Source organism: Phyllostomus discolor, chromosome 7, assembly GCF_004126475.2.
Source record: "Phyllostomus discolor isolate MPI-MPIP mPhyDis1 chromosome 7, mPhyDis1.pri.v3, whole genome shotgun sequence".
Classification (NCBI taxonomy): Eukaryota; Metazoa; Chordata; class Mammalia; order Chiroptera; family Phyllostomidae; genus Phyllostomus; species Phyllostomus discolor.
The window spans coordinates 134,093,737-134,119,888 of NC_040909.2; the positions used below are offsets into that span (position 1 = coordinate 134,093,737).

The 26,152-nt window shown below is 50.2% G+C and overlaps 1 protein-coding gene and 1 long non-coding RNA gene across 3 annotated transcripts in view; one reads left to right on the forward strand and one right to left on the reverse strand.

Annotated features, from left to right (window-relative positions):
- The window catches only part of PHF20L1 (PHD finger protein 20 like 1), a 65,996-nt gene extending 40,667 nt beyond the window's left edge, over window positions 1-25,329 (forward strand). The window contains exons 13-21 of one of the 2 annotated variants that reach the window (XM_028533634.2): window positions 9,245-9,301; window positions 10,433-10,540; window positions 12,978-13,142; window positions 15,455-15,636; window positions 16,627-16,726; window positions 18,152-18,347; window positions 20,242-20,611; window positions 21,863-22,025; window positions 23,561-25,329. In XM_028533634.2, coding sequence (XP_028389435.1) covers window positions 9,245-9,301; window positions 10,433-10,540; window positions 12,978-13,142; window positions 15,455-15,636; window positions 16,627-16,726; window positions 18,152-18,347; window positions 20,242-20,611; window positions 21,863-22,025; window positions 23,561-23,703 — 1,484 coding nt within the window. In that variant the 3' untranslated portion in view covers window positions 23,704-25,329. Of the gene's footprint in view, window positions 1-9,244; window positions 9,302-10,204; window positions 10,541-12,977; window positions 13,143-15,454; window positions 15,637-16,626; window positions 16,727-18,151; window positions 18,348-20,241; window positions 20,612-21,862; window positions 22,026-23,560 lie in introns of those variants that run through there. The other variant, XM_036031439.1, reaches the window with a different exon arrangement.
- Window positions 32-5,215, reverse strand: LOC118501800. The gene is made up of 3 exons (XR_004904456.1): window positions 5,205-5,215; window positions 315-320; window positions 32-196 (listed from the first exon to the last, which is right to left on the reverse strand). It is a non-coding gene; the product is annotated as an uncharacterized LOC118501800 (long non-coding RNA).
- Window positions 25,330-26,152: the final 823 nt, after the last annotated feature.

Here is a 26,152-nt window from a genome sequence, read left to right on the forward strand (position 1 = left end):
AAGTAGCTAGGCTTTCATTTATAGGCTTCAAGCATTTTGATGTATAACTACATTATTTTAGTATGTGCTTGCTCTTCGGAAATACTTTTATGTGACATCTGTGGGAGATGGGGTTTCTCTGTGTAATGCTCTGTTGGGCCATTATTTGCTATCATATGCCCTGGACATACCTCTTTTCACTTGAATCTGATTGTTTCTCTCTCTCTCATTTTTTAGGTTAGAAAAGAATTTTAGTAACAGTTGACATTCAATATTATATTAGTTTCAGGTGTTCAGAATGCTGGTTGGACATTTGTAGTTACTTAGGAAGTGACCCCCCCCTCCCCCCCGATAAGCCCAGTACTCACCTGGCACCGCGCACACTTACCACTGTGTCGTTAGACTGTGTTCCCCGCGCTGTACTCACAGCCGCAGGACTGTCCTGGAGCTGCCCGTCTGTACTTCTCATCCCTTCGCTTTTTCCACCCCGCTGCCAAGCCCCCTGCCGCCGGGCAGCCATCAGTTTGTTTGCTGTATCTGAGTTTATTTCTGTTTTGTTTGTTTTGGGTTTGCTTTTTTTTTTTCGATTTCCACATATAAGTGAAACCATATGGTATTTATCTTTGATTTATTTTACTTAGCATACCATTAGGTCTACTCATGTCGCTGCATATAGCAAGAGTTTATTTTTTAGGTGTGCACTGTATCTTTACATGGCTGGTTGTCAGTGGACGCTGGGTCTTGTTTTTTTTATTTTTTTTTAAGATTTTATTTATTTATATCTATTTTATTTTATTTTTTTTTTTTTAGAGAGGGAAGGGAGGGAGATAGAGAGAGAAACATCAATATGCGGTTGCTGGGGGCCGTGGCCTGCAACCCAGGAGTGTACCCTGGCTAGGAATCGAACCTGGGACACTTTGGTTCCCAGCCTGTGCTCAATCCACTGAGGTATGCCAGCCAGGGCTTGGGTCTTGTTTTCTTACCCATTCAGCCACCCAGTCCGTGTGTTTTGATTAGAGCATTTCGAACATTTACTTTTAAAGTAATTACTGATAGGTATGTAGTTTTTTTTCAGTTTAGTATTTTTAATTTTTTTCTTCTTAAATAAATCCTACAATACTGGTTCGGTGGTAATGAACTTCATTAGCTTTTTCTTGTCTGGGAAACTTTTTTCCCCTTAAAGTTCTAAAACATAGCTTTGCTGAGTAGAGTAATTTTGGTTGTAGGTCCTTGTTTTTCATCACTTTGAGTATTTATTGCCAATCCCTTCTACCTGTGATGTTTCTGTTGAGAAATCAGTTGACAGTCTTATGAGAACTCCCTTCTATATAACTAACTGCTTTCCTCTTGTGGCTTTGTCTTTAGCCTTTAGCATTTCAATTGTGATGTATTTTGTATGGGCCCCTTTGGGTTCAGTAGTGTAGACGCCCTGGTCACCTGGGCCAGGTGCTCCTGGGTGTTCCTGGTGTGGGTTTTGTGTGCCCTCCTGTTGTATTGAGCCTTGACTGCTAGTGGCACGTCGGTGAGTGGGCTGGACCCTCAGGCTGCCTGTGAGAACTATCCCTGACTGTAGCTGGTGGGGGCCGGCAAGGGCCGAGTCCATGAAGCAGATTCACTCGAGCAGACCTCCGGTGCCTGCCGAGTCTCCCCTTTGGGCGTGTCCTTTGTGGAACTGCATGGGTGGTGTTCGGAAGCCGGAAACGGCGTGTGTAGGTTCTAGGGTGGGGTTCCGGTGTAGGCCCAGATCAGCTGCCGCTCAGGCTCAGGCCAGGCTGCCCGCTGGAGCTGCCACGCGATCGCAGGTCAGTAGCTGCCTGTTCGGGGCTTGGAGGTGCCTGGGAGAGGCTGCGCTGTGAACCGAGGCCAGCGGCTACGAGTGTCCGGCTTGGGGCCGGTTAGCAAGAAATACCGTGTACGCTGAGGCCCGCTGCCGTTTGTTTGGTATCTGCGGGCCTTTAAGAGGGTTAACAGCAGCCCACAGCAAGGGCCGAAGCCACCGCTTGCCTGTGTCAGCCCCTGAGAGGGGTACCCGCATCTGCACTAGGCGGGTGGGCGGGTGAGTCCGACGCAGACTCAGGTTTGGCTCCCGGTGCGGCGGCCGAGTCGGGGGGGAGGGCCGGGCCAAGGCACAAAATAGCGGACGGAGCCGCCCGTCCCGCCCTGCCTCGAAGCCGGGACGTTCGGTTCCTACCCTTGAGCCCTGGACACTTTCCTGGCCGCTGTCCGGCACTGGGGCTCGCACCGGGTGCGGCTTCGCCGCCAGTGAGTCTGGCGTGGGTCCTTGGAGGGCAACACCTGGCGCTCCGGCAGCCCTCGGCCTCGTGCTGGATGGGACCCCCGCTGGTCCTTACCACCCGATCAGTGGGGACTGCCCAGCCCGGGGAGCGTGGTGTGGGCCCGGGACCCCGGGCTCCCCCGCGGGGGCCTGCGCAGGCCAGATAGCCCTCCTCCCGCGCTCGGCGGCGCACGGTGGGGCCCAGCAGCGGCCGCGTCCCGCCCCTCCTACCGGTCTCCGCGTGGCGGCCGCTGCTGCCTCACGGCAGGCCTCTGTGCAGCTACTAGGTGGCCCTCGAAGCCGGTGGTTGTGGAGCTCCGCCGTAGTGTCGCTGTGGGTTTGGGAGGAAGGTTAGCGGGGCATTTCTCCTGCCCGCCATCACGACCTGCCCGCCATCACGACCGGAAGTCCCTCCCTGCTTGTTTGTCACATCCTGTTTTTACAAAATAGGAATTAGAGCTAAATGTGTCACGGAAGTTTTTGGTGTTCGAGCCAGAAAGTACTTCATGGGGTCAGCAACTATGTTTAAGGATTTTAATAGGATTTAATACTTTAAAAACACCTTAAATTTAACTGTATACCTGTATCGTAAATATAATCCCATGTTTTGGGGCAGAGTCTCTCAAATTTAAGTGTAATTTGTTATAATGTTATTTTGGGAGTCTTATATGTAAGGTCAGCCACGCCCAGCACATTTTGGGAATGATTTTATGATATTGTAATAAACCATTCAGGGGTGTTTTATCAAGTTGATATTTCAATCTAATAGAATATTAATTTATACTTTCATAAGGTTACATTGTTTTATTTAGAAATTTTATTGAATTTTAACCTCAACTAAAGAGTATATATAATAAAAAGAAGGTAAACACTGATTTCAAGTGTTTTTCCAGTAAATTACTAACTTGATATTAGATGGATGAATGAAGTCTAGATTGAAATGGAGAAAAAGTAAGATTTGCAACTAAGAATATTGAGGATAATTGCTTTAATAGTATCTTCCCTGAAATCACTTATTTTCTGGTGGTGGTATATATTAAAATAAACATACACTTTTTAAATTACTGCCTTTACATTCTTATTCCTTTTTTCAAAGTAAAAACTAATTAATATTAAACATATAGTTTTCTACAATTCCGTATTATTAATAATGATTGGTAGTGTTACTATAGTTTATTTTTTAAAAAGTCAGTACCCATATCTGAGGATTCCTAGGTTTTGAAGCATTACTTGTCACTTTCTAAGTCTGACCCCACTGTCTTTGGACTCTTTCTCTAAGCCCCTCCTATGCTACGGTGGTTCATTTTGCTTCCCCCTCTTACCATGAGATTTTGGAGTCACCACATTGACCCTTTGAGATACTTTCCTGTTGAAGGTCTCCTAGTGGTCTTTCCCAATCTGGAATTTGTTGCCATACTGAATATATGAAAAAGGTGTTAAAGATCAACTGTCCTGTGTCCATTGGGTAGATTATTTTTAGATGTGCACTTGAAAATATTTTTATTTTCTTTATATATGTACATACTAGTGACAAGACTGAAATACCCGTATCAGTAGCTGTATCATAACTGGAGAGTGATGTTAACCAGCTTCTATGTCCTAAAATGTCACAGTAGCAACTGTGCACGGACATGCCTGGTTTAGATGGTTCTGCTTCCAACTGGAGTATTAACTGAAGTCTTTTTTTTTTCCAGAATCTTGCATATTTACAGAAATAATGGCTAATTACCATTGGAATGTGGTTCTTATTTCCGTAATGGTTAAAATGTACTAGGGTACAGGAAAGGCATGATAACGCCTTGTAAGTATTATAAGTGACCATTTGAGAAAGTCACAGCAGTAAGACAGTTTTCTAGAAAAGGGAAAGGTCGACCGGCGCGTAGGTTTGTAACACGAATTTATAGAGTCGGGGTCATGTAGGCATGGCGAGGGCTGGCGGTTTAATTGTTGAGATCAGGGAAATGTGTGCTTTTAAGTGTTAATTAATTGAAAGTTCATTTTTTAGAGGGTTGAGCACAGTCACAATGTTTGCGTGCAGGGAGGGAAGAACGGTCATTTATTTCCGTTACTCTTTTCATTTTTATTTTTTGATGGAAGTATTAGAATTCAGGTTGTATTCTGATTGGGCTCCTTTTGATTGACAACCTTGTGAACCTCTGTGACTTGCATTGAAACCCCAATGATCTGCATGCTTTCCTCTTTTGGCGGTTTTTTCTGTTTGTTTGTTTGTTTGTTTGTTTTAAGGAAATATGTATTGCCAGGTGCCCTGTGAGGCCATAGGGGCATTACAGTGAATAAGGCTGAGTCCCTGCCCTCATGGGGCTCCCATTCCAGAGAGGACACCACAGCCGCAGCCGGAAAGGGAGGGTTGCCCAGCCTGTATGCAGACGGCGCTGGGACTGTGGGGCCGACCGCAGAGCTGGCACCTGGAACCCCAGGCCGTGCTGCTCTCCTGAGCAGACTCCAAAGTGTGCCCCTGGTAATTACTATCACCTTTCCTTTCCCGCCGTCCTCTCTCCCTCCTCCTCTTCCTTATCACTTCCCTGGCCCTTCAAGTGCAACAGGGTGGAATTTAGCCCTGATGGGGGCACTCAGGGCCAGAGAGATGGCTGAGAATAGGCCCGCCACCACCGTGACTTGGCACAATTTTACTCGTCCTGAAACTGTCTTGACTTTTAAACATGTTAGCAGAAGCACTGTTTAGTGGTCCTCTCTCTCCAGTCTCCCTGACTGTCTTCCCACCTCTCCTCCCCACCAAATCCACGGCCTTCACAGCCCGAACAAGGGGGGAGTTCTTTCCATCCTCAACCTGTCACGCAGTGTCCACTCCTCCGGTCTGCGCGGTCTGCCCGAGTCCCTGGGGCAGTGGGCGTCCCTGCGCGTCTTTCCTTTTCACTGGGCTGAGTTGCCTCTGCTCTCGAGGCGTTCAGCCTAGGTGGGTTTCTTAAACTCTCTCTCTGTGAGATCCTCCCCAAGTTCTTTTTCCCCTAGTTGATTGTCGTTCAAGTACTTTTGTTTCCCTTTTCGCCCCACCACTGCCCTCGCCCTCGTGTTTGTTTGCCGTCTCCAAGCTGGTCTGCAGGCTTATCGCACTTCCCTGGCTCCCAGCTGGTCTTCCGCCCGACTCACAGCCCCAGGCGTTTGTGTCTGCCGCTGCTGTTTTTCTAAATGCGCTTGCTTGCGTGGTACCTTGGTTTTCCACCTTCGTGATAAAAGGGAACTTTGTTACTGTTGAGCTTTAAAACTTCTGTACAAAACATTAGTTGTTATTTACTGGAACTTGTGTCAGAGATATTTTGTGGATTTTGTTCGTGAAATTGAAACTCGTGTTTTAGAACTAGGAGGATGTTATAATTACCTGTGAAATAGTTTAACAGAGTTGGATTATTATTATTTTTTTAATGTGAGGGGTATGAGCCCACTGCTGAGTTTAGCTGTCATGGTAAAGGATTGATGAGGTTATGCAAATTACCCAGTTCCACACACCTCTTAGGAGGGTAAGGTTTGCTTTCAGTTGTTTTTCCAGTAGAGACAAGGGCCTTGCACTGCATACCACATGATGACTAACCAAGGCCGGGAATGTGATTGCTGCCCGCATTACCGTGACGTCATTGGTATCCTCATAAAAACCGAGGACTGTATGTTCATTTCACTATCAATGCTTTATCTGGCAGAGCCAACCAGTTTTAAGGTCAGGAGACGGTCTCCGTGCTGTTACTGTTAGTGTTAACGCGGAAGGAACCCTGTTACTGCATGGGACTGCTACCCCGTCTTAGTTTTCTGCTGAGTGTCTGTGTAACAAACACGGAATTACTCGAAGCTCTGGAAGGAGTTTAAAAGAGACGGAAGCCCAAGCATGCAGGGCGAGCGGGGAACCCCAGAGGCTCTGACCTGTGAACTGCCGGGGTGCCCCGTGCTGCGCCGGCACCCCAGACCCACGGCTTGCGGTCTGATGGAGCCCCCCCCGCTTCCCACGGCCTTCTCAAAGCCTGTTTGTGTCAGAGTGTTTCTCAGTTCCCCCCCCAGAGTCGTACCAAACCAAACCGCGCTCGGGGACTCCGTGATCTACCTCCACCCCCTCACCAACTGTTCTGGCTTGTGCAGAGCCTGGGGTTTCCCTGGAGTCTCAGGGATAGCCTCATTTCCCCAGAAGAATCAGGTGTTGGCAGCAGGAAGGGGGTGGGACTCACTGTGTAACTGGGTTTTAAACTGAGTACACGCAGGCGCGTTCCAGAGATCTGCGGCTCTGCACTGATCTGAACAGCTCGGGTTTTTTCAGTCTGTTCGTTTTTTTTGGTGGGGGGGGGTGTTACGTACTGGATGTTGTGTGCTGTTCTTTTTTTTTTTTTTTTAACAGATAATTTTTTTAAAGATTTTATTTATTTATTTTTCTTAGAGAGGGAAGGGAGGAAGAGAGAGAAACATCAATGTGCAGTTGCTGGGGGTTATGGCCTGCAACCCAGGCATGTGCCCTGGCTGGGAATCGAACCCGGGACACTTTGGTTCCCAGCCCGTGCTCAATGCACTGAGCTACACCAGCCAGGGCCGTGTGCTGTTCTTTTGAAGAAAATGTTTTGTTGGTACAACTTAGTTTAAAAATCACTCTTCTATAAAGTAGTACTTTGGTTCCTCAATTCTGCCACATGGTGAAATGAGGACAATGTAGTGAAACTCTCATAAAAGTAAGTTTATTTTGTTGAATTCTTGAATGGGTCTCTTTTGTTTTTGTATTTGGGCATGAGTGTTTTATAAAGTCCTGCCGTTGTTGTGTATGTGAATATTTATTAAGGTCCTTATTTGTGTACAGTGTTGACAAGCCTTTGTCTGTCAGCCCCCCAATTTTATTTCTGAAATTTTATCGAGAAATAAAAAGGTCTGGGAAAACCAGGTCTGGGGGTGAAAGCACTCTGGGAGTGGCTGTATCTGTTCTGCGGTGCTGAGCTGTGTTGGCGCAGTGGTTCACGGCCACCGTATTTGTCTTCCAAGCACCCCAGGGACTCCAGGGTCGCAGTCTCTGGAGGCAGCCCACTAAGGCCGCTCCCTCATCAGAATCGCCCCAGGCTTTCCCCGCCCTGCCCCACCTTTCTTCCTGGAGCGGCAGAGCTTCAGGGATTGGAGGCCTACCCAGCACACCACGATCAGCTTCCAAACATCACTTGGGATTTAGAAAGCCCAGTTCGGCCCTGGCTGGTGTGGCTGAGTGGACTGAGCCAGGGTCTGTGAACCAAAGGGTTGGCTGGTTCAATTCCCACTCAGGGTGCATGCTGGGTTCCAGGCAGGCACACGCTCTCTCCCTTTCCCTCTGTAAAAATACATATATACAGTCTTAAAAGAAAATAAAAGAAAGCCCAGTTCTTATGGCTGGCACTGTAAAATGGCATCCGAGTTGTAGACTTTTCATGGTACACGTACTACTAGTCAGTAAACGCTAGTAAAGGGAAGTGCTAGGTTTCTTCAGCAGTCCTGATGAACAAATTTCATTGTGTTTCTCTTTGATGTCCTTTTTCGTTATTCTTACTTAATATAAAACCTACTTATTAGAAGGTAATAACTTCATTCAAGTTGAACTGCATTTTAATATTTTTATTGTATTTAAGTTAAATTATATAAAATTAGATACAATATTTGCAGATGATAAAATGGTAGCTTTTTTGGTACTGTGTTGAAATGACCTAAAAATTAAAGAACTTGTAAATGGTGATATTAAAGCACAATTTAGTGGACTGAAATTGTATTTTAAATGGGTTACAGTATTTTTCTTACACTGACCCTAGACGCGAGTAAGACACTAGCATTGGGAGAATTTGAGTGCGAGCTGAGAAGCTTCATCAGATGTGTTTGGGTCAGCTGCACAGCTCTCGAGGGGCACTCTTGGTTTGAAAATGGGTTTTGGACAATTAGATAGTAATACCCAAATGTCATTAAGGTTTAACATTTTCATGTGTAAATAAGCCTTTGTATTTTACATTTATATAAAGACCAGAAGTGTGTAAAATATTTCTCGTTTGGCGCTCATTATCATATGACACCACATTCATAATGGCCCTCAAAGGTACCCGTTTGTTTTAGGCAACAGAGGCTAAATGTCACTTCAGAAGTGGGTTTTTTTTGTTTTTTTTTTAAGATTTTATTTATTTTTTAGAGAGGGAAGTTGGGGGGGGAGAGAGAGAGAGAGAGAAACATCAATGTGAGGTTGCTGGGGGTCATGGACTGCAACCCAGGCATGTACCCTGACTGGGAATTGAACCTGCGACACTTTGGTTCGCAGCCCGCGCTCAATCCACTGAGCTACGCCAGCCAGGGCTCAGGAATTTGTACAGGTGGTGGAAGGCCAGTGTGCTGTGAGGGGAGGCTCAGTACTTCCTGTGTGCGGCCCGAATAGCTTTTGCATGGGGACCGTCACAGAAGCCGGGGTGGTGCCCAGGCCTGCGCCCAGTGCACGCCAGCGTCTTGGGGCTGGCCGCTGCTGCAGTGCCGGGGGTAGGGAGAATTGGCGGGGGGGGTGATCCTCGATGGCTGCAGGAGCGTGTAGCTTAATGTTTCGTCTTACGTTCAGACCCGTATTCATCCTAGAAATGCTGTCGTCTCAAATGACTGCCCCCCCCCACAGAGAGAAGTGACAAAAAGCACTTAGACGTACAGACTGGGACACAGGGTTGTGGTGATCACGCAGGGAGGTGGTCTCAGTCCTGTGCGGCAGACAAGGGAGCCAGCGCTCAGAGGCTGAAGGAATTACTCGAGGCTGCACGGCTAATAGGGGGTGGGTCTCACGCTGGCGGCCCGAAGGAACAAAAGTCACCCTTCACGTCCCACTTTTTTGAAGTCAGAAATCCCACGTCTTTGTTACCGGCTCAGGGGATAAAACAACGGAGGCCGTGGGGGGCGGGGAGAGTCTTCTATAGACTTTCGTGATCGATTGCAATGTGAGACGTGGTTCCGCACTTTTAACCCTTCTGACTAAACTTACATATTTTCCCCCTAAACCTGCAGGAATCTTGAAAACAGAAAAAAAAGTGAAATTGGAAGACAAAAGCTCGACGGCATTGGGTATGAACGGAAAGTACTCTTTAAGCACGGACGGTGGCTGGCTTGGCAGTGGGAGGACGTGGTCTGCCCCTTCCTGTTTCCCTGGCGGCGCCGCCCTGCAGGCCCGTGGGTCCTGGAAGGCGCACCCTAGCGTGCCGTTTGCATTTTTGTCGTGGAGTTTCGGGCTTTCTCTGAGAGCCGTGTGTTTTTAAACGTCTTTAAAATTGTAGCTATTTAAGAGTAAGCTGCCATTTGATATTGTTGAAGCTTCGAGAAGGGATGATAAACGGAAAGGTTTTTTTCCAGACTATCTCCTTTAACCTACCGTATAAAAAAGTTGCTAAGTTTTCTGCTATTGTCTCCTAGTTTCTGTGCTATGATGCCCAACCCTTTTGGAGTCAAGTCTGTCTTGCTCTGCAGACCAGCTAACTGGAGCTTGGGTCACTGAGAGCCGATCAGATGCGGGTGATGAGTTGTAGGCTCACTCTCCCCGGGCTGGGGCAGCAGTGAATGTGGGTGATGGGTCAGCTTAAAGTCAAATATTCCAGGGTGCTCCTTTAACACCCATTTATTTTTTTAAAGTGCATTATAATTTGGAAAAAGGAATATTCTAAAATTTGGGGGAGAATACATTTAATGAAGTAAGGTTTTTCTTTGTGTTTTTAGTCTTCATTCTTGTACACACGGGTTAAGTATTGAAAGACTGAATGAATTTATGTGTTGGTTTGATCTCTTTTATTTCTCCAAAGAAACAAGATCAAGATTTTTCAAAATCTTCTCATATATTTTTTATTAAATTAAATGTGGAAATACTGAGCCTCCTCAGACAGGTCTTAAATTGTGCAGCTTAGTTCTTGCCATGTCAGGAAGCGGAGTTACATTACTCGTGTAAAGGTTTTAACTGCTGTCTGTGTTAACTTCAAGGTGTCAGGAGTTGGGATTTCTCAGCACTGCTAATGAAGATCCCCTCTTATAGCCCAGTAAGCTAAGCAGGAGCTCCAGACTCCGGACAGAAACAGTTTAACTGAATCCGTCCGCTCTGGGCAGGTGACTGGAACAGCTGATTACACCGTAAATGCTGCTTTTAGGTTGACCACAGAGGAGCGGCTCGGGGTCAGCCACACGGCTGACTGGCTTATTCTTGTCGTGTAGGTAAGAGAAAAGAAAAGGATAAGGAAAGAAAAGAGAAGAAAGACAAAGACCACTACAAACCAAAACAGAAGAAGAAGAAGAAGAAGAAAAAGAAATCTAAGCAGCATGGTAAGCATGTTAGAATGGGGATTCCCAATGATTACACATTGTAAGATGTTTTCAACTTTCCTCTCATCTTGTAGCAAATGGAGGTAGGACGAGGTTCCCATGTGGATGAGAACTGAGCAGCTCCTGTGGCTTTCCTTCACCTTGCAAATTTTGAAAGGACGGGGCTGTGTTTTACTAGATCTATAAATCAAGCAGTCCGTACATGAGTCTTTGTGACAATTGGAGACTTTCCTTTCCATCCTTATGGTGGACTAGATGCTCCGCCCCAGCACCCTTCGGCGGACTGAGGGATTGTTCTTAGTCTAGAATTTGGCAGTGCCTTGAATCACCTTTCAGAAAAACTTGAGAAAAGGAAGCGATAGCCTGTTGGGTAGCGTATCCTAAAGGATGTTGTGCGCATGGACTTGAAAGGCCTAAGGAACACGGTGACAGAGGAGGGCTGGGAAGCCGGAAGAAGCCATGAGCAAAGAGCGTGAGTCTGTGGATGCGTCTAAACGTCAGTTAACGTGCGCACGTCCTGTGTGGGGAAGACAGGAACAAAGGGTGGAGAACAACTGTGTAACCGTAGTAACAGTGTATGAATGGAGATACCAGTGTTTTGGTTGTTTTGGAAGAGTAAAAGAAATTTATTGTTAAATAAGTTAAATCTGCATTTTACAGTTTCTGACATGAGCACCGAGAGAATAGAGACATGGGGTATAATATCCAAGGGGGGCATGTAATGAAAAAAATCCAAAAGAAGACAATAAGAGAAAAACAGAAAAGAAAAATAGAAATTACAAAATGATATTTGAAAATAATCTGAATAGATCAGTGATTATAACTGTATGAGAGACATTATCATAATAGTTTTATTTTTTAAAAACCCACTTATATGTTGTTTTTAAGAGGCAAGTCTAAACATAAGGATAGAGAGGACAGAGGAGTGTTGAAAATAAAAGTGTAGAAACCGGTGAGCGAAACTAACCAAGGCAGCGTTGAAAGTGCAGTGTGGGAGTTCGGATCCTATTGCGGCACTTAATAGTTGGGTGACCTTGGACATGATGCTTAAACTCTGCCAACCTCGGTTTTCTCACTTCTGAAGCGATGAGTGACAGTTTCTACTCCGTAGGTTTATCGCTGACGTTCAGTAGGGTGGCTGGGTGAAGTCCTTAGGTAGCGCAGTGCCTGGCCGGCGAGGGCCCTCCCGGAGTCTGTGCCTGAGCCCACTGCATGGGGCGGCCTGAGCGGTTGCCGTGAGGCCGAGGGAGGTGGGCTGGTGTGGGGCGCCCAAAGGTTGCCCTGCGGTCTGACAGCACCAGCATCCTCTGGGAGCACCCCCATTCCCGACCTGTGGGCCTGCAGGGGAGGAGGGCGGGGCCCGGGAGTCCTCTCGGACAGGCCCTCCACTTCGTGTGCGCTCTAAGTGTGGAAATCCAGCGGTCACCTTTTTTGGTTAGGAATAAGGCTTCTGTAGCCAGGCTGTCTGGGTTTGAATGTTGGCTCTGCTGTTGATAGCTGTGTATTTGGGGACAATTTATTTAGTCTTTCCTTCTCCCTTCTTTCATGTGTAAGAGCTCCGGCCGTCGCAGCGCCCTTCTTGGTTGGTCGCGAGGATTGAGGGAGTTACTGCACCTAGTCGCTACGCTTAAAGCACTCGGAGCCGTGCGTGGCGCACAGCACGCCCAGGCAGTGCGGCTCTCGTGTGGTCTCTGTGGTGACGACCACTGTATCAGTGGCTGCTTGCTGTCGCAGGTTGCTGCACACCAGCCTTCTGCGACCGCACGGGTGTGTTACCTTCGAGTTGTGCCGGTCAGCAGCCTGAGACAGGTCTCGCTGGGCTACAGCCAAGGCGTCAGTCAGACAGCGTGTCTTTCTGGAGGCTCTAGGGGGCATCCATTTTGCCTTGTCCGGCTTCCCAAGGCTGCTGCGTGTCTTGGATGTGTCCCCTGCCATCTTCCAAGCCAGCTCAGGGGCCCCGCAAGCCCTTCTCTCTTCACATCACTCCAGCACTGACTCTTACACTCCTCTCCTGAACTTCGGGACCCTTGTGACTGCACTGGGCCCACCCAGATAGTCCAGGGTCATCTCCCTGCTGTAAGGTCAGCCGAGTAGCAATCTTAATCCCGTCTACACCCCTGGTAATCTCCCCTTGCCACAGCGCAGGCTGACGCCAGCATCGCTCGCTCCGGGCCACTCAGCCAGAACCCGATGGGACCGACCGTTAGGGCACCGTGGTCTCTGCTGCCTGTGTGCTGTCTGGGCGGTGTCTCCCGCCTGTCCTCGCCCAGCCCGGTTGCTCAGATACACGGTCAGCCAGCTGTTCGTGGGTGGCAAGAGAAAGTGGTGGCACGCTTATTTTATGAGTCCTAAAACCGACTTTTCCACTGTTTTTATGGTCACTCTTCTAGGTTCCCTGATGCTTTATTAACATTCCTGTGTGTGTCTCACACTGCAGACTACTCAGACTACGAAGACAGCTCCTTGGAGTTTCTGGAGAGGTGCTGCTCTCCCCTGACGCGGGCCTCCGGGAGCTCGCTGGCCCTGCGGAGCATGTTCCCAGAGAAGAACACGGCCTATCAGTACCCGCGGGCGATTCTGTCGGTGGACCTCAGTGGGGAAAGTACGTGCGGCCGTGTAACGTTTAAGACAAGTCTTAAGGTTCTTAAAGGTAGAACCGAGTGTAAATTGTACTTCATTGAGGGCCTGCCTGACGACAGTGCACGCAAACATTTGAAAAGTTATTTTATCAACTACTGTGAAGTGTCGTCATCAGAACTTTGAGTTACTTTTTAATTTATATTAAGTAAAATGGCTGTATACTTAGTTATAGGACAGATGGTAGGAAGACACTATTGGTTTCTACCACATTCCGGTTTTCCACAGGTGTTTTTACATATGTTTCATATTCTTCACTACCAGCTTATACAATAGGTGTTCTTTTCCACAGTGCAAGATAAACAAGCAGAGGATTATAATTTAAGTAACTTTGGGGGCTGCTTAGAGGCAAAACTCAAACCAAGGTCGATCTTAACTCCAAAGATCATGCTTTTTATCTAAATATTTATCTAGTATTAAAGATAGACTTTGAATTCGTGCTCGCAGATCCATCATAACCGAAGGTCCGGGGCTGCGGTCAGAGCAGTGACCGGAGCACAGTCGGGTGCTGGGCACCCTTACGTAGGCAAAAGGCCACCTCGGGGGTGACCGAGTCCCGCGGTTGGACTCGCAGCTTTTCCTGCAAGTCCTCATGTGGGTGCTGTTGCGCCCTGACCTTTCAGGTTCTCCGTGCGGGAGCGGAGACCCCCCAAGTCCAGGCCTTGAAGGCAGCGGCTTGAGACTAGAGTCCCAGCAGAGCAGGACCCGGAGTCAGGGACGCAGGGCAAGGGAGGGGCCTTCGTCTCCCGTGACACCTGGCGAGCCGGCTTCCCGGCCCTCTCCCTTCGGGTGCCCCAGGGCAGAGACCGGCCGTGGCTTCCTCTGCGCTGCCTCCGCTGCCCACCGCCGCCCAGGACGGCTCCTCTCGCACACGGGGGAGAGGCGTGTTCTTTACCCTGAGTGAGCACGCTGCACTTTGGGGGTTCTTAATTAAAAAAAAGTGGAAGGAGGCGGATTAGGAAAAAGTCATGCCCCTTCCCACCCTTTTCCCATTTGTAAATACAAACCTGAAAGAAACCTGACATTTAAATCAGGTCGTATGTAGTGGTCCTCCATGTAATCTGATTTCTGGAATATACGTATTCACTTTTTAAAGATCATTGTCAAAGTGAACATTTTAGATTCCTGAGGGAACCCATGATCCCAGCTTAAGAAATACTGGGGAGACCATTAGGAACTCAGGCTTTCGTCAGGCCCGCCTGGCGTTCAGTTGGCTGCGTCACCAGCCGGCTATGTCACCATCACCAAGCAGCGGTGTGTCTCCTGTTGACCGTGCGGAGCCCCGTGCCTGCGGCTCATGAGGTGCAGCTGTAGTGGGTGGCGCTGATGCTGCTAGAGAGAAGGATACTGCTGTCAGACCCCCGGCGGGCGAGCCCCTCCACCCCCGAGTGCTGTCGCGCTCAGATAACGAGCCCGTTCTCTACAACGAGGGCCAAAGGGATGGCGTGCGAGTGCACGTGGGACCTGTGCCGATCTAAATTCCTGTTGCTGGGTTGGCCAGTGAGTCCACAGGGTTTTTCTGTAAAATAAAATACGCGTTTTTCATTTTCACCAATAACTCTATTGCTTGCATATTTTGAGTGTGCCAGCTGTCTGCCCCATGGCAGAACACTGGTGGTTCTCAGTGTCTCTGTTTGATTGCCACCAACTCCAGCCGGCCGGCCCGGCCGCGGAGCACCGTCCAGCGAGCAGAGAGCTGCGGCACGACCGCCCGCAAGCCTCCTCTGACGCGCTCGGTCCGTCACAGCACCTTCCCCACACGCCGCGCACGTCTTCTCTTTGCGTTTCACTTGCGTTTTTACCCTTTCTGAAATGATAAAGCATGATATGCCAGGAATGTTGCATATTTTCTTTCATTCAATATTAAAATGGCTGCACAAGAATTCACTAATTTTTGCAAGTTGTTTCAATGCACGTTGATACGACAGCTGTCACAATTCAGTCTAACAGAGTTGTTTCAGACGAAGTTAATGAAGTGCTACTACAGCCGTCTTACAGAAAAAGTCAAATGGACTTTTTGGCCAACCCAATATCAACCTTAGCTATAACTTCTAAACTCCAAGACTAGGGGATGCTTTCTGAGTTACCTGTAATAGTGTGTGCATTAAGATGTAAAACAGTTGCAATTACCTAAACTTTAAAAATCATTTGTTTCTCTGTCCAGAGATAAACAGCCTACTCCCATTTGTTTGCCCTTGGTGCTAGATATGCAATAGCATGTAATCGCTCCCCGTGAAGCGGGGAGATGCGCTGAGTGGACTGTGATGTGTGTTCCAGACCTAACCGACGTGGAGTTCCTGGACGACTCTTCAACTGAGAGTTTGCTTCTCAGCGGGGACGAGTACAATCAGGACTTCGACTCCACCAACTTGGAGGAATCTCAGGATGAGGACGATGCGCTGAATGAAATCGTGCGGTGCGTTTGTGAGATGGACGAGGAGAACGGCTTCATGATCCAGGTACGCCCCTCCCCGGGGGCAGGCTCGGGGTCGCAGGCCCCCGGCGAGCACGCCCGGGCTTCCGTTGGCTCCTCTCACCCACCGTCCTGTCGTCCAGTCGGGGGTGGAGGCCTCTAACTGGCCGTAAGGCCCACAGCACAGCAGTGGTGGCTGGGCATCTCTGCATCAGAGAGGGAGACGCTCCCTAGTTCCTGGGCACACCGCCTCTGCTGGGCTGTTCCATTCCAGGGCGTCGGGCTGAAGCGCGCTTCAGGAGCCGCCAGGGTGGGCCAGCGCCCACCCTGACAGGGAGGCCCCAGCCCTCCTCTTCCGGGTCTGGGTCCCCGTGTGATTAGTCACGCTGTGCAGCCCCCTCCAACAGGCAGCCCCCCTCCAACAGGCAGCCGCGGAAACGTGCAAGTCCCCACTGCTCTCAAAGGTCAGAGACGCTTTGTCGCAGGGGTGAGCCACTCACTGCAAACAGCCCCTTCCTGTAGAGAGGGTGTGTTTAAGAAAAGGGGAAGTGCAACACGTACTTTTGTGGTGGCATTTGGAAGATTTGGAGGTGTTACAGGAATGAAAATAGTAATCTCCTTTTTCCTCCCCCTTTTTACTAGTTTTCTCAAATAAGGGAACTACAAATTTAAGAGATTGTTATTATAGGTACTGCTACAAACTTGCCTTTTTAAAGAAAATTTCTGCACACTTTGCTAAGCTATTTCTTAAAGTTTTAAATATGTAATTGCCTAAAAACCTCAGTGGGAAATGAGAGAAGCAGTTTCATGACTTTATGGATCAAATAACCTATCAGAGCACAGTTTAATAGGTGCAACAAGAGGACGCTCCCCAAAATAGACTTCATCCTCTCGCAGCACTTGCTCTAGTTGTGTGGAGGGAGGTGGAGGGAGGGAGCGTGCACACGGGCGTGGGTGCAGGGAGTCGCGGTGGCGCACGCGCACGGGGACTCGACGGTGACTGTGGGATGGTGACCGTGGGCTGGTGTCTCCGCAGTGTGACGAGTGCCTGTGCTGGCAGCACAGCGTGTGCCTGGGGCTGCTGGAGGAGAGCATCCCGGAGCAGTACACCTGCTACGTCTGCCGAGACCCTCCCGGTAAGGTTCCCCCACGTCCCATGGTGCCCTTGCCGGGGAGGCCCTGCTTCCACCTTGAAACTTCCAAGTATTTCCCACTGGGACAGTTTTATTTTTCCTACTAATAACTTGGGCAAAAACATTCCTGTGAGTCCATCAGCAGGGTCACCACCTTACTGGAAGGGCAGAGTTCAGGCTTTTTGCTGAAGACGAATTAGCCCCTTAGTGTGCTCCTGCACACTGATTTCTAAGTAGGTTCGTGCACAGCTGGTCGAGTGGAACTCTGGTTTGAACTTACGTTCCTGGCATGGCCTGACAAAGTTTCTCATAGTGCTGTGTGTCCAACGAATTTTAAAGCCCAGGGGTCTCAGATTGTCACCGGTGGTTCCTTTGTTTCACTGATGAGGCACCCGGGGTGCACAGAGCTGGCCGAACACCCGGTGACTAGGATGGTGGTGGGCGTGGCAGGAGTGGGAGGAACACCCACCCGGCGGGCTCCCCCATCACCGCTCTGTGCACGTAGCGCCGCCCTCGCTGCCGGCTCCCGGGGTAGCAGGGCTCTGCGTGGTGTGCGTACTTTCAGCCCCGGAGGCAGAAAACAGCTAGATGTCTGTTAGAAGGCTCATGAACTGTTCTCCTGTCTCCAAAGTGGAAGGTCTCTGGCCTGATCCCTCGTCAGGGCACATACCTGGGCTGTGGCTTGATCCTTGGTCAGGTCGTGAACAGGAGGCAACTGATCCCTGTTTCTCTCCCCCCTCCCTCCCTTCTCTTCTATAAAAATAAAAAGTCAGGGAGCATGTCCTCGGGTGAGGATTAAAGAAATGAAGGGACGTTAAGAAGGGGGCGTTACTCAGATCTCTGTGCACGGAGACGTTGGTTCGTGCAGCAGCATTCACCGATGCCGCTGTTTGCTGAACCTGGTAACGGGTGAGGTGGTTCATCTAATGACACCTCCAGTGGCTCAGAGTGCAGGAGGGGACACAGGCACATGAACAGCTCCTCGTACTGGGGTGTAATTCCTGCTGACCTGGAAGCTCCAGGGCTACCTAGGATGCTCAGAGGCCTCAGCCGTGGGGAGGGGCCCTTGTCACTTCCCTAGAACTGTGTCATCCAGGTCAAAACAGAGGTCAGTGAGAGAAGCAGCTGTCCCTGTCTAGTTCCTTTCCAGCCCTTTCAGCCTTTTTGGAGGACAGATGACAGCTGCATGAAAAATGGGAGCAGCGACCCGAGGTTCCCTTCGCAGGTGCCGTCTGCAGCAGACTCTCCTTCACGGAGCCTGTCCCCCGCGGGCAGGAAGTCTTCCCCCGCGCCGGCTCCCGCCCTTCCGTAGAGTTCAGTTCGGCTTCGCGTGGGGCTCGCCTTGCTTCCCGAGGAACGTTAGGAGGGGCTGACAGGCACCCTGGATGAGGGGCTCCTTTGTGACTTTCATGTCGACTTCCTCCCCAGGTCAGAGGTGGAGTGCAAAATACCGCTATGATAAGGACTGGTTGAATAATGGGAGAATGTGTGGGTTATCGTTTTTAAAAGAGAATTATTCTCATTTAAATGCCAAAAAGATCGTCTCCACACATCACCTGCTCGCCGACGTCTGTGGCGTCACCGAAGTCCTGCACGGCCTGCAGCTGAAGATCGGCATCCTCAAGTAAGTCGGGCCGGGCCGGGCGCGGCGGCCGCTCTTGTCCAGATTCCCGTGGGAGCTAGATCACCTGGCCTTTCCAAGACCCAGACTGGCAGCTAGGGAGGCAGAAGCATTCTTGGATAAGTTTTAACTAAAGAAGAGGAAAGATTAATAACTTTCTGGACGGCTGGCTGCTTCGCGCCTGCTGCACCAGAGTGGGTGCGTGAGGCCAGGGGGAGGAGCAGTGTCTGGGGTCTCAGCAGACGCTAGTCCCGTCCCCGCGGGCGCGTGGTGCGTCGCGCTGGCCCAGAGTCACAGTGCCGGCTGCCGGGAGCCCCGTGTTCTCGGTCCTCCCCCTGGGGTGCCGCTGCCCCGGTGAACAGGCTCCGGAGTGTGTTGTCGAGTCACCTTAGGGTCAGTCCACTTGGAAGGTTGCTGATGGGCCACGTGAGCCGTCCCACTGCTGTGCACCAAGCGTGTTTCAGTCGTCCCAGACAATTTTCCCATGAAAACACGTTTGCCCCCGTAAACAGCATATCAGAATGTTCTCCATGTCCTTTCCAGCTTTCAGCACCTAGTGAAAAACACGTATTTGTATAAAAACAGGATGCATCTCTGGCTTCCACAGGATTTCCTTGACTTGGGCCCACTTGCCTGTCCCGTTTTCCGTCGCCAGCCGGGGGCCCTGTGTGGACTTGGTGCCTGCGGTGCCCCGTCCCTCGGACTCACTGTGTGTGCGGTACCCGCCTGGCCCCGCTCCCCAGCCCCATCTCAGCCCGGGCTGCCCGCCTCCTGGGGCCGGGTGCCGTTCCTCCCACAGCCTCCGCAGTGCCAGGCCTGTCCTCTCCAGTCCAGTTCCCATACGGTGGCCGTGGTGGTCTCAGTAAAGGACAACTGGGAGCTTGTCTCTCTACAGCTGGAGATGCCGCCAAGCCTTCCGAGGCTCCCGGGACAGGGCTCCGTGCCATCTGCCAGGCCACTGCCGCGGCTTCCCTCCTCTCCTGCCCCAAAGGCCCGGCCAGAGCACAGCCCCGCGGCTCCAGGCCTTCATTCGCCCCCAGAGTAGCCTTCCTGGGGGTCACGTAGGCGGCACCTATCAGAATAAAACTGCCTACAGGATTCCGCAGTCCCACCTTAGAGACGTGTCTGACTCATCCTCACTTGTGTGCAGAGATGCGCACGTCCGTCCGTGGGGATTGGCAGGGTGATCAGACTGGGGCACCCGAAGGAGATCTTCCGTTGCTGTGTGCACTGACACGGCGAGACGCCCACGCGCGTCACGCGGGGAGAACGCAGACCGTGTGAGCACTGTCTGTGTGCCGAGGAAAGCGTGTGCCTGCCGTTGTGAAGGGAGTTCCGCGTGTGTGGGAGAGCCTCGAAGGTCTCAGGTCTCAGGTGCGCAGGCGTTAGGGTTGCCGCGGCAGGGAGCTTCTCCCTCCGTACGAGTTGTAGTTGGGGCTTTGCGTCATGCCTGAGTATCGCTTCCCTCATTTTGCTCACATAAAGGTTTTCACGTTGTACAATTTAAAAATATAGTGAAAATTCAGTAGAAAAAGTGCATGTGTTCAATAATGAAGAATATCAACAGAATTTATTATTGCTCTTCCCTTGAGAACTATTTCCATAAAATTGTGAGAATTCAAATTTTGGGTGGAATTCTGAGGCACGTTAACCTAAGGGCTGTCTTCCCTTTCGTCTGGAGTCTCCGCTCTCCTGCCGGCCTGGCTTCCCTCGGCGGCCGGCCGGCCAGGTCCTCGCTGGGGAGCCGGGCCGGGGCCTGCGGCAGGCACGCTCTGCGAACAGAGGGCGGGCGGCGCTGAGGGCCAACTGCAGAACTGTACGCTGAGAACCTCGGTGTAGACGTGTTGCGAGATTTATTATTTTTTTTGAGTTGCTGTTTCTCCAACTTTGTTTTAAGGAATAAACACCACCCTGACCTTCACCTCTGGGCCTGTTCTGGGAAGCGGAAAAGACAAGATGAGGTCATTGCTGGGGCGGAGAAGAGAGCCTCTGTGCAAGACGCAGTCAGTCTGGAAGAGAGGAGGTGCCAGGTGCAGAACCACAAGTGTGAAGCACCACGCGCGCCCCCGAAGGCGGAGGGGACCTACATCACCAGCGAGCACAGCTACCAGAAGCCGCAGGGCTGCGGCCTGGACCGCCGGCCCCCGGTGGACCCCGGGAGCTCGGACGATGACGAGGGTAGTGGCTCTGAAGGGGAGCTCGAGTTCTGCGTGAGGAAGAAGAGCCGCTTCCAGTACCCGGGGAGAGACGACGGAGTGCCTATCAAGGTATGCCCCGTCTGTCTGTCTGTGTGTGGGAAACACGACAGCCCAGCAGAGGAAAAGCTGGCAAAATAACACCTGCTGCGTCTCCAGGTCTCGCCTCTGTGTCCGAGTTCACGGGGATCTCGTTAGGGTAAGGAGGGGTTTTGCTTTCTCTACAAGAAAGCACTGGCAGTTTGGACATTTAGTTGTTCCCTGATTCAGAACTGTGGTAACTCAGTAAACTTGGATCCTAACAGAAGTTTCAGTTTTCTTAGCGTACCTAGATGCCCGTAAAAACACGAGCCGCACTTCCTTGCGGATGAAAACGTCTGAGAACGTGAACGTGCGTGCGGGCGCGTCTGTGTTGTGATACAGCCTGTCTTCCTTTCCCACGTACTTTAGACGAAAGGTGGCCCTCCAGTCCTCTAAAACAGTGTTAGCATGTCTGTGTACACACATCAATCCCATCATCGTGCAGCAAGCGGAGTTCTCGGAGCTCTGGGTACAAGGAATGTGTATGAGCTTATTTCCTGTTCACTGGGCTTGCCTTAGAGATGTGCCTTCGATTTTTAAAAATCGAGTTTCAATTAGCAATGCTACTTTAAAATTAGTTATTTACTTGTCTGGCTTCCTTTATCAAGTAATCACTGTAAATAAGTATTTGAATTTGGGAAGCTTGCATTTCATAAAACTGTGGCATATTAAGTTGTCAATACCCTTTTTATGAAATGAGTAATTTTTGAGTTAAGATTTGGTGTGTGTGCATTAAGCAGTTCGCACTTTTTATGTTTTTGAAAGATTTGTATCTTCCTCTTGCCTCGTTGATGTAACTGCATCAGCGTGGGCCGGTCTGCAGTTGATTGGACTTTGTTACTGGTCTTTGCCAACTGTCCTGATTTTTTTGCATTATTGTCTTTCCCTTTCATCTGCGCATGTCACTGGTCTAGATGAGCTGAGGGAGGGCTCGGTCTGCGTTAGCTGGGCGTCCTAATTATTGAGCATCGCTGGTGACTTCATGTACTCGCCTTGTTTTAGCCATTGCACTTGGCCCTGTGTAGCACTCTGCTGCTTGGCATTGTGGAGAGACATAGTGGAAAGGTTTGCTCTCGAACCATCGGATGTAGTTGGATTCTGGGCTCAACCTCCTTTAAAAGGATCCTAGGAGTTTGGTTGGATTTCTCCGATCCTTACGGGTGATGAGACTTCGGGGTATCTTTCTCTTTATGATGGCGCGTTTCATCCCGCTCTGTTTTCTCCGACGGTCTCCTGGAGAAGAGCCCAGCCGAGAGGAGCGCTGTGTCCGGGTGTCATGACAACAAGGGCGCTGAAGACCCGGGGGACTCGCACCTCCAGTGGCAGCTCAACCTCCTGACACACATAGAGGACGTGCAGAACGAAGTGACCAGCAGGATGGACCTGATAGAGAAGGAAGTCGACGGTAATCTACGGGAGGGCTGGCACACGGCTGCTCTGCCGTGTACAGTCGCTGGATGCATTCTCAGGCGGCGCGGGGTGGGGACCATGGGGGACCCAGTGCTCGACACACAGCGGCTGGCGGGGCGTGGGGGTCTTTGAAGTTCGAGGCCGTACTGCTGGATAGTCTTAGTTGTTGTTGTTTAAGGTAGATAGTTATTAAATATTGGCCATCTGCCAGGCTCAACATAGAGCACGTTCGGGGTATTTTTGTTGTAGTTGGACTAAGGTCTTCAGGCCTGTGTGAAGTCTGGGAGTAAACATTTTGAAGTTTTGTTCTCACACTGGTTACATTTGTTAGGTGAAACTAACAACAACAAAATATTCCTGCAAGGTTGAGTAGGTCAACCTAAGTCTGCAAACAGATTTTCAGGTAGTTTTTTTAAAAACACGGTATCTTTAAGTACACTGCCCCGGATGCCTGCGGAGTGGACAGGAAAGACGGCGTCCTCACGCCGTAACCGGGAGCGCGGCGGCTCGGTTCCTGACGCCCTGTTTTCCCGCTGCCTGCCGACCCTCCGCCTGCCGGCCCTCCCCCCGCCGCACCGCACAGATCTCACAGCCCCTTGTTTCCACTGGCAGGAGGCTGTGACACCCTCACCTCAGATGAAGTTAGCGCTCCCACCGCTTTGCTTTTCCTGGGAGAAGAGAAGTGGAAACTCGTTTCAGAAGCATCTTCCGTTTGGTTACAAGCTAACCGTAGAATTAGTTTAATGTTTTGAGTTGCTTTGTAAAGAAAAAAAATGCAACTTGACATCCTCTGTTATTAATAAAAAGTGTAGAATGCAAATTCATTGCAGACTTCTAATATGCTTGCATGTTTTAAAAAAGTAATGATAATCATAGAGTTGAAAAGGACACTGAGAAATTGCCACCTCCTTTCCTCTGTTAAAACGAACTTCTGGATTTAAAGTAAAAATAGTTCGAGTAGCTAAGGTTCATTTAAAGCGCAGTAGAGGTGGTTTAAGCCTAAATCAGCAGCAAGCGCGAGCCGGCTCAGGGTGCTGTGGCTTTCCAGTCTGGAAGAGCGGAAAAGGGGACATTCGAGATGAGGCTGATTTACAAATATTTACACAGGGGAAAATCACCTAGAGTAACAGCAGGTGGCAGTTACCAAGAGGGAGTGGTGCCCTCGTGGGATAAGCTGTGCAGGGAGCTCCAGGGCTGCACGTGCTGGCTTTCTAGAAGATAGGAAGGAAACTCTGTCGCCATCACTTTTCCAGGTTTAAAAAAAAATTATTTATTTTTGTTACAGAGGGGAAGGGAGGACGAAAGAGAGGGAGAGAAACAGTATGTGGTTGCCTCTCGCACGCCCTGCAACAGGGACCTGGCCTGCAACCCAGGCCTGTGCCCTGACCGGGAATCAAACCAGGGACCCTTTGGTTCGCAGGCCGGCACTCAGTCCACTGGGCCACACCGGCCAGGGCCCAGCCTTCTAATTATACCATTTTGTGACTATTCTTCTAGTGTCCACTTAAATCTGTGTGTTCTCTTTTTCAGTTCTGGAAAGCTGGCTGGATTTCACGGGGGAGCTGGAGCCACCTGACCCTCTCACGAGATTGCCCCAGCTGAAACGCCACATCAAGCAGCTTCTAATGGACATGGGCAAAGTGCAGCAGATCGCGACCCTCTGCTCCGTATGACGGCTGCGGACACCCGCGGGGAGGGCTGGCTCTTGGCAGCCACGTCGCTCCTGCGACCCATGTGCCTGCTGGGTGGGTGGCTGACGGGCATAGCGGTGTTCGGTCGCTTCCTGACTTGCGACAGCAGTGGGGTGGTACCTTGGGAAAGAAAGTGAAGGACAACTTTATCGAGGAAGTGAATAGGAAAAAGAATTTATGAGCGAGCCACAAATGTTACTGTATTATATGCCCAGGGTGAGAGTAGAGTATAATCTGTGTGAAGGGGGTTGAATTGGCAGGGTTTGAGTAGGTGATTCCGTGAAGCTCGAGACACCTGCAGGAAGACAGATGGTGCATTTACGCGGTTTCTCGCAGGGAGACCCTCGCTGACACACCAGCACGTGGCCAGACACACGGTTGTAGGGGAAACCGGAATTGTGGCGGGGTCGACAGGTGGCGCAAGAACTGTCTTCTCTGCGGCTGCTCCAGGAGACTGAGACTCCCGCAGGGTCATGAGCTGTTTCCTAGGTGACCGATGTCCTTAGTCAGAAAACTGACCGTGGCAGTCTCGCTTCTGGGGGCACTGCTTGGAGTCCTCGCCTCACCACGAGTACATTCTAAAAACAAGCACCAAACGATGGGAGTTTGCGGCGGGCGTTGAGCTCATGGCAAACAAGATGGGCTGCAGAGGGTCACTGTGCCACACAGGGACGACAGCGCCAGGATGAGGGTTTTAGGTGGGAGGGGAGTCTCCCCCAGGTCCCGCACGGTGCTGCCGGTCCCTCTGACACGGGTGCACGCGTGACGCGTGGGGCTGCCCACGGCGCTCGTTGGGCCCTGAGTGTGCTGAGTGTTTGCCTTCAGAAGCGAGTGCCCAGAGCCCCCGCCGGGATGAGGGGGACGGCACCGGCAGAAGGGTTCGTGGCGGTGGGTTTCTAAACTGCTGTTGGTGGAATACTGGAAAAGCTTCATTTCTGAAGATGAATTTTATTTTTAAAAAATACATGCGCACTCAAAACTTTTAGCTTTGATCACAAATGGACACATTTCTGAAACCAAAGGCAACTAAGTTGCTGCGTTAGCTCTTGCTGGACTCGGAGCCCAGGCCCTCCCTCCTGGGGCGGGGGTGCGGACGTGCGGGCGCGTGCCCGAGACCCACGCTCGGCGTGCACACGTGCTTGGCCTCTGCGTATTTATATCCACACATATCTAGTTTTCTTACTGTAGACTAGGAGAACTGGTGGTTAACATGAAATGTTACCTTTTATCAGACTGTTTTTAAAAATAACGTGTGTACAGGTTTTGAAACTCTTTTAAAAAGGGGGGAAGAGACTTCCGAGGAGGCTGTTGGATGGCACATCCCACTTGCGTATTTCACGCCTCGCCCTGTGCGTCGGTTCTGGCGGTCTGTGTGAGCGCGCCTGAGAGCTGACAGGCAGTAGACACGGATTTGTCTTTGATAAGGACACATGCCACTGTACATGCAGATGTTATTTAAATTTGCAAACACACTGTTCTATATGTAAGGTACTGTACGTAAAACTCTTTATTAAAACTATTCCACATATCTTGAAATTTCAGCTTGCCTTTTTGCGGCCTTATATTTTGATGTAAACATGATTAAAAGAATGTGCAAAACTTAGTCATGAGAAGTTTCTCTTGCCTTCTGCGATTCTTTCATCTGACCGATGTGCCAGAGAGCAGCGGACACAGAGCACGGTCCCCTGCGTTTCCCTGTGACGCGTTCCCTTTGCCAAAGACCTCACCGAGAGATGGAAAGCTCTAGTCGAGGTGATACTTGGGGATGGCTGCTTCAGTTTTCACATTAAAGGAAAAAGAGTGCCTGTACCCCGCGTGTGGCGTAGACTTGCTAACGTCTCTTCAAGGTCGATGCTGTCTCTCTCTTTCGCGTGTTACAATAGTAGCTCTACACTTTCCCTCTTGCAGTTAAATCCAGACATCGACTTTATAGCCTGACAGTGGCGGTGCCTAGCCTCTTGGGGACACCTGAGGAAGCCCCTCTGTACCTGGGAGCCCTCGCCCTCTCAGGCCCCGGCCACTGAGGTCGGGCGAGGGCCCGTGTGCTCTTCCGGTGAGGTCACGCTGTTTGGTAGCAGGCAGCACCCTGGGAGTTCCAGAGGGTTAGATCGCTGAGGATTTTACTCTGCTACGTATAAGAATTGGAAGTCTATGAGTTCTTAAATTTCGATTTTAAAAACAAATCGAAGTCAAATGATTTGTATGTATGTATCCATTTAATACAGAATGTGTAGGAGACCATTTTGCATGGCATGGGCCCAGTTCCCACTCAGAGATGCACAGGACCCACACCCACGGATAGGTTCTCCCGTGGGGAATCAGGCCTGCAATGTGCCTAGGTGGCTTTGAGTCTTGCTCTTGCTAAAAGAAAAAAACAAAAACAAAAACAAACTGCCCCACCCTGAATTGAAGACCTTTATTGCAAAGTAAC